The following is a 7,394-nucleotide window of genomic DNA, read 5'->3' as shown; positions in this document are numbered from 1 at the left end:
TCTCTCTCTCTCTCCCTCTCTCTCTCTCTGCCCCTCTCTCTCTCTCTCTCTCTCTCTCTCTCTCTCTCTCTCTCTCACTTTTCTTCTGGACTGAAAGTAAGCCTTACTGTCTTATTCCCCACCAGGTATGCACCCTCACTAGAGAAGACAATCGAGAAATTGGAGGCAAGCCTGAGGACGAGCAGCTCCATGTTCTGCCCCTCTACAAAGTCTCTGATGTGGATGAGTTTGGGAGTTTAGAAGCTCAGGAGGAGAAAACACGAAATGGTGCCATTCAGGTCCTGACTTCTTTTCGGCGGAAAGTCAGGATGTTAGCAGAGCCAGTCAAGACGTGCCGACAAAGGAAACTAGAAGCCAAGAAAGCTGCAGCTGAAAAGCTTTCCTCTCTGGAGAACAGCGCAAATAAGAGTGAAAAGGAAAAGTCAGCTTCATCTCGCACAAAACAGACTGAAAATGCAAACCAGGCTAAACAGTTGGCAGGTAAATTTAATGTGACGCATTGAAGATACATGTGTTATATGATACTTATGTTAAAAATGAGCATTGTTAATTCTGGAAGGTTACAGTTAATCATGGTCCTAGTTCTGTACCACAATCTTCTCTAAAGTAGCCAGGGCCCAGCTTTGCTCTTCACAATGGTACTGAGATATTGCACCATCAACCCCAGATTGTTGGGAAACTTGGGATTTTATTCTGTAACAAATAACAAAGTTTTATGATAGGGCAATGATATGGCAAAATTAGTGTTACTCTAGCAATGGCAGGTACGCCATATCAGAGGATCTAATAGTTTGGAGACAGATTCAATAAACCAAGAGGGAGGTAATAAGAGCTTAAATTGTGGTGGTAACAATGAAAAATGTAGCAAAAATGATGAAGTGAATTATTCCAAAATGAATATTAATACAATGGTGACAAAACTCTGGAATGAAGGTGAAGAAGAATTTAAGGATGACTCCAAAGTTTTAAGCCTAGATCAGATAAACAGTACTATTTATTGAAATACGTTTGGAAACAGGGTTAATGGGAGGAAAGGGCAGGAGACTAAGACACCTATCCTTAGCTAGACTGAGTCTGAGGTTTAGGATGTGGATCACACGTAGTACTTATAAAGCTTTTACCCATTGAAATAAATCACACCTATAGTAGTGGCAAAAGAGCATTATTTATCAATACTAAGTTGACATTTTCGTGCCAAAGCCCCTTGCTTTATGTCTGCAGTTAACACTGTGAAAAGTCATACAGCAATGTAATGTCCATATCCCAATTTTAGAGAATGTATTGGCCTGGCCATTAACAAAAGAAAAATGTATATCTTTTTTTATCATGCTAAGGGAAATAAGTCAGACAGAAAAAGTTGAGCACCATATGACTTCATTCCTATGAAAACTGGAAGTAACAGCTATATACGATGTCAGAAGCATAGTAGATTAGAGGGAGGGAGGTTATCACTTTGTGAGGGGTGTAACTGTCATAACTATTACATTGTTTTGTATACGTAAAACTAATAAAAAAATTAAAAAACTGAAAGCAACAAACAAAAAATCAGACACAGATAACAGTTTAGTGGTTACCAGAGGGAGAAGGGGAGATGGTAGAAGAGGGTAAATGGGGTCAAATATATGGTGATGGAAGGAGAACTGACTCTGGGTGGTGAACACACAATGCAATATATAGATGATATATAAATGTAAACTTGAAACCTATATAATTTTACTAACCAATGTCACCCCAATACATTTAATAAAGGTTAAAAAAAAGTATATCTTTTAAATTTAGTGTACCAATTTACTTAGGACCAACTATCTTTGGTTCATCGAGTCAAATTTTTCTGCTGATTCATTTCAAAGTTCAAAGAAACTAAGTACCGTATTTGTCGGCGTATAAGACGACTCGGCGTATAAGACGACCCCCTAACATTTCCACTCAAAATACAGTTTGTTATATGGTCAGCTGTGTGCGATTTTGCGAGTGTGGTAAAATCGCATAACAGCAAAATCGCATAACAGCCGAGCATACACCCAGCAGCGCTGCTGATGCCTGAACGGTATGTGGAATGAAGTGGGCGGGCATCGGGAGGCCACTATGGCATGGGGCAAGCACTATGGGCAGTCTATCTGAAGTGTACCTGGCGTATAAGACGACCCCCCACTTGGAGGCATATTTTTCAGCGCCAAAAAATCGTCTTATACGCCGGCAAATACGGTAATTCAGAATAATATACTAACGGTGCTTAATAAATATTTATTGATTGGTTTACTCACACTAAGAGAAGTTAATCCTATTCAGTAGCTGATATATGCTTTATGTTAGCTATAAAGCATAGTCCTGTAGAACTTGGCCTCTGTCCCTCCTAACTGGTTTCTGCAGTGATCGTTTCCAATTGTCAGGACTGCCATTGCAGCTCCACTTGTTCTTATCTCAGATCACTTTTTTAAGTGAGGTCATGAAACAAAAGTATGACTTTTAAAAGTTTCACTTGCAAAACTGAAAGTTTCATCAAACTTTTAATGAAACTACAACTGTGTAAATTCCTTGAAAGCGTGCTAATGAAATAGGATTCTCAGATAACATGCTTTGAGTGTTTAAATGAATATCATTTATTTCCTCATAGCGTTGTTGACACTTCCATAACAAATTTTATACTACTTTAATTATCTAACCCATTGTACTGCATGGCAAGCAATAGAGAAATAAAGTAAAATAAGGCATGGTCCCTTCCCACAAGGAGCTACTTTGCAGGAGGGTAGAGAGGAGACTAAAAATGGATAATTACAATATATTATGAGTGCTGCTTTATCTGCCTTATGTTTTCAGTGGTACTGCAAAAGCACTAGAAGCTGAGGTCATAGAAGGCTTCCTGAAGGGGGGGATGACTATGCCAAGGAAGGGCAAGGTGATGAGTGGAGGAAGAAGGGCACTTACTGGGGAGAGTGTGACGTGGTCAGAAGCACAGACGATCCGGAAAACACTGTGCTCTCAGTGGAATGGCCTTTGGATATTTAGTGCATCTTTCTTCAATTACCAGGCTGTTATGAGGTCTGCCAGTTTATTTCTAATGCTTTAGACACAAGAATATTATGCCAGACAGTGACCAGAACCCTGAGTTTGCTCTTGTCCTTGTTTGATGTTTGCATAATGCCGATGGTGGTTCTTACGTATATTTAAGCATCCTCGCTGGCTTCCATAAAATAACAGTCAAGCATACTTGTCACTGCTCTTTCTTATCCTGTCCGCAGAACTTCTGCGACATTCAGGACCAGTCATGCAGCAGTCCCAGCAGCCCCAGCCCCCATCACAACCCCAGCAACTACAGAAGCAACCTCCACAGCCACAGCCGCAGCCACCACAGCCACAGCGACCCCAGCAGCCACCACCATATCATCCCCTGACTAGTAACCCTCCGTCAGAGGCTGTCAACTCTTACTCTCCTTCTGGGCCCACCCATCTGTATACAAGACGACCCAACCCAGTGAGTCCTTATCCGAGCTCTTCACACGCTTCAGACATCTACGGAGGCACCAACCCTGTGAACTTCTATTCCACCTCATCCCAAGCTGCAGGTTCATATTTGAATTCTTCCAATGCCATGAACCCCTACCCCAGGCTTTTAAATCAGAATAACCAATATCCATCATATCAGTGCAATGGAAACATATCAGTGGACAACTGCTCCCCGTATCTAGGTTCCTATTCTCCCCAGTCTCAGCCCATGGATCTGTATAGGTATCCAAACCCAGACCCCCTCTCTAAGCTCAATCTACCATCCATCCATACACTTTACCAGCCAAGGTTTGGAAATAGCCAGAGTTTTACTTCTAAGTACTTAGGTTATGGAAACCAAAATATGCAGGGAGATACCTTTAGCAGTTGTACTATTAGGCCAAATGTACACCACGTAGGGACATTTCCTCCTTATTCCACTCATGAGATGGATGGTCACTTCATGGGAGCTGCCTCTAGGTTACCACCCAATTTGAGCAATCCAAGCATAGACTACAAAAATGGTGAACATCACCCATCTTCTCATATAATCCATAACTACACTGCAGCTTCGGGCATGTTCAACAGCCCCCTCCATGCCCTGCATCTCCAAAACAAGGAGAATGACATGCTTTCCCACACAGCTAACGGGCTGTCGAAGATGCTTCCAGGCCTTAACCACGATAGAACTGCTTCTGTCCAAGAAGGCTTACACAAATTGCATGACGCTAGCGGTCAGGAGAAGCAGCCTGCCGCCGCTGAGGACAATGACGAGGTCTGGTCAGACAGCGAGCAGAGCTTTCTGGATCCTGACATTGGGGGCGTGGCCGTGGCTCCGGCTCATGGGTCAATTCTCATTGAGTGTGCAAAGCGTGAGCTTCATGCCACGACCCCTTTAAAGAACCCCAACAGGAACCACCCCACCAGGATCTCGCTCGTCTTTTACCAGCACAAGAGCATGAATGAGCCAAAACATGGCTTGGCGCTCTGGGAAGCCAAAATGGCTGAAAAAGCCCGCGAGAAAGAAGAAGAGTGTGAGAAGTACGGCCCGGACTATGTGCCTCAGAAAACGCATGGCAAAAAGGTGAAACGGGAACCCGCCGAGCCCCAGGAGCCTTCCGAGCCCACTTACCTGCGCTTCATCAAGTCCCTTGCTGAAAGGACCATGTCCGTGACCACGGACTCCACAGTAACTACATCTCCATACGCCTTCACTCGGGTCACAGGGCCTTACAACAGATACATATGACATCGCCCCGTGTTGGTTACCTCATTCGAAAAGACCACAACCAACCTGTCCATAGTGTAGTGCTCGTGACATGGGCAGTGGGGCAAGGACACAGTCAGTATTCACGACAAATGTGGTAGGAGGGACCTCAGCTCACCAGCAACAAAAGAGGTCCCCTCACCACAGCACTTAATTTCCACTGACTCCTAAGTGGCCACAGATGGCATCTAGGCAGAAGACCAAAGCGTTCTATGCAAAAGGAAGGCGGGGGAGAAAGGGTTCCACAATTTACATTTTTAAACACTGGTTCTATTATTGGACGAGATGATATGTAAATGTGACGTTTTCTTCCCCTTGCAACTCTACACATCTGCGACCACTTTTAATAATACCAAGTTTGCATAGTCATGGAACACAAATCAACCAAGTACTGTAATATTACAGTGGCAGGACTCTGAAAATACCATCTGGTGCTGAAATACTGGAATCATGGCTTTTTAACATGCAGTTTTTACTGTAATCTTACTGTTAACTTGTATTTATCAAAATAGCTATAGGAAGCAAAAATGAATAGACAGCAAAACACTGAATTTGTCTGGATGTTCTAAGAAATGGTGCTAAGAAAATGGTGTCTTTAACAGTTGAACATTTAATGCCTTTCTACCATCAAGATGCTATCTGTGTACCCCAATTGCCGTTGAGTAACAGGGGTACCTTTTCATTCAAGTTTTTATCTTAATTACCTATTCTTACACAAGCTTAGTTTTTAAAATGTGGACATTTTAAAGGCCTCTGGATTTTGCTCATCCAGTGAAGTCCTTGTGAGACAAAAAAAAAAATACATGTACATACATACATACACACATATGTATATGTGCACATACATGTATATGTATAAATATGTTAAATGGTGTCTTAGAAGCACTTTGCCTACCTAAGCTTTGACAACTTGAACAATGCTAAGGTACTAAGATGTTTAAAAACAAAGTTTACTTTCATTTTAGAATGCAAAGCTGATTTTTTTAAGGAAAGGAAAGCTTTTAAAATATTTTTGCTTTTAGCCATGCATCTGCTGATGAGCAGCGTGTCCATTTTTAATACAGCCAGTTAAATCCAAAAGGGGGCTTGCTGGATTCAAGGGAATACATTAGCACACAACACACATGTTTTCTGGTGCTCATCTCACATGCTATACTGTAAACGTTTTATATAAAATTGTATGACAAGTTTCATTGCTCAAATATGTAGAGTTTTAAGAATTTTCTATCAACTGCAGGTAATAATTAACTGCATGCTACAGACTCAACCAAGCTGTTCACTTACGCGAAGCGATTTTATTGATCTGTGTGCTCCTTCAGTGAGCTGAATGGCGTCTGCCTTTGTGTTGATAATTGTACATTGTGATGTTGTCATTTCTTAGCTTAAGTGTCCTCTTTACCAGGAAGATTGAGCAGACTGATGCCTGCATAAGATAAATAAACAGGGTTAGTTCCATGTGAATCTGTTAATTAAAAAGAAAAAAAAAACAGGCAGCTGGTTTGCTGTGGTGGTTTTAAATCATTGATTTGTATAAAGAAGACGTGAAAGAGATGTATAGAAAGTAAATTAAATTGTAAACAAAACTTTTTTAACGCAATGCTTTAGTATTTTAGTACTGTAAAAAATGAAATATATACATACATATATGTGTGTGTGTGTATATATATATATATATATATATATATATATATATATATATGGATTTGAAGCAGAATTCACATCATGATGGTGCTACTCAGCCTGCTACAAATATATCATAATGTGATCTAAGAATTCATTAAAGGTTTGAGTGATGTTCCTACTTGTCATATACCTCAACACTAGTTTGGCAATAGGATATTGAACTGAGAGTGAAAGCTTCTAGCATTGTGTACCATCATTTTTTTCCAAGTCTTTTTTATTATTAAAAAAGCATACCTTTTTTCAATACTTGATTTCTTAGCAAGTATAACTTGAACGGCAACCTTTTTTGTTCTAAAAAATCAGGGATATTTCAGCTCATGTTCTTCTTATGCCAACATGTCACCTGTGTTTATGTAAAATTGTGTAGGTTAATAAATATATTCTTTTTCAGGGATTTAACCCTTTTATTTTGAATCCCTCCTATTTTGCTTGTATATGTCCTGATGTAACTAAAACTAATTTTGTAAATCGGTTGGCTCTTTTTATTATAAAGAAAAGCATTTTAAAAGTTTGGGGACTATTTTGACTGTTTCAAGCAGGAAAAAAATTACATGAAAATAGAATGCACTGAGTTGACAAAGGGAAAATTGTAAGGCAGGAGTTTGGCAAGTGGCTGTTGGCTAGAGTCTTTCCACTCTCTAAATAAAGATGTTTTGATCCTGTCATCAGTATAGGTACAGACCCATGAGGGCTTCTCCAAACAGGCAGAACACTTAGGGATATTGTGTGCAATTGACTCTACAGTTACATTTAGGTCTAAGTGCAATTTTGCTTACTAACATTTCGAATACATTCTTAATCAAAGGAGACCTTTGAGTTTTATTGGTCAAATCTTTATGATGTGGCTTTTGTCTTTTAAAATTTTTTCTCTACTTTTGGCTGTGACCAGTTCACAAACATTTCAAAAGCGTTTGCTTTGCATCTGTCAAACCACATGATTTTAATATTTTGCATATGCCAC

General features: G+C 40.2%; 1 protein-coding gene across 2 annotated transcripts in view; it reads left to right on the top strand.

Annotated features, from left to right (window-relative positions):
- The window catches only part of TET2 (tet methylcytosine dioxygenase 2), a 125,721-nt gene extending 120,171 nt beyond the window's left edge, over positions 1 to 5,550 (top strand). Inside the window, exons 10-11 of one of the 2 annotated variants that reach the window (XM_019633238.1) lie at positions 126 to 480; positions 3,240 to 5,550. In XM_019633238.1, the coding sequence (XP_019488783.1) occupies positions 126 to 480; positions 3,240 to 4,732 (1,848 nt within the window). In that variant the 3' untranslated portion in view covers positions 4,733 to 5,550. Of the gene's footprint in view, positions 1 to 125; positions 481 to 3,239 lie in introns of those variants that run through there. The other variant, XR_002122811.1, reaches the window with a different exon arrangement.
- The last annotated feature ends 1,844 nt before the right edge of the window (positions 5,551 to 7,394 follow it).

Source organism: Hipposideros armiger, unplaced genomic scaffold (assembly GCF_001890085.2).
Source record: "Hipposideros armiger isolate ML-2016 unplaced genomic scaffold, ASM189008v1 scaffold_1264, whole genome shotgun sequence".
Lineage (NCBI taxonomy): Eukaryota > Metazoa > Chordata > Mammalia > Chiroptera > Hipposideridae > Hipposideros > Hipposideros armiger.
The sequence above is the reverse complement of the archived record's forward strand: the minus strand, read 5'-3'. Positions and strand labels throughout refer to the sequence as shown.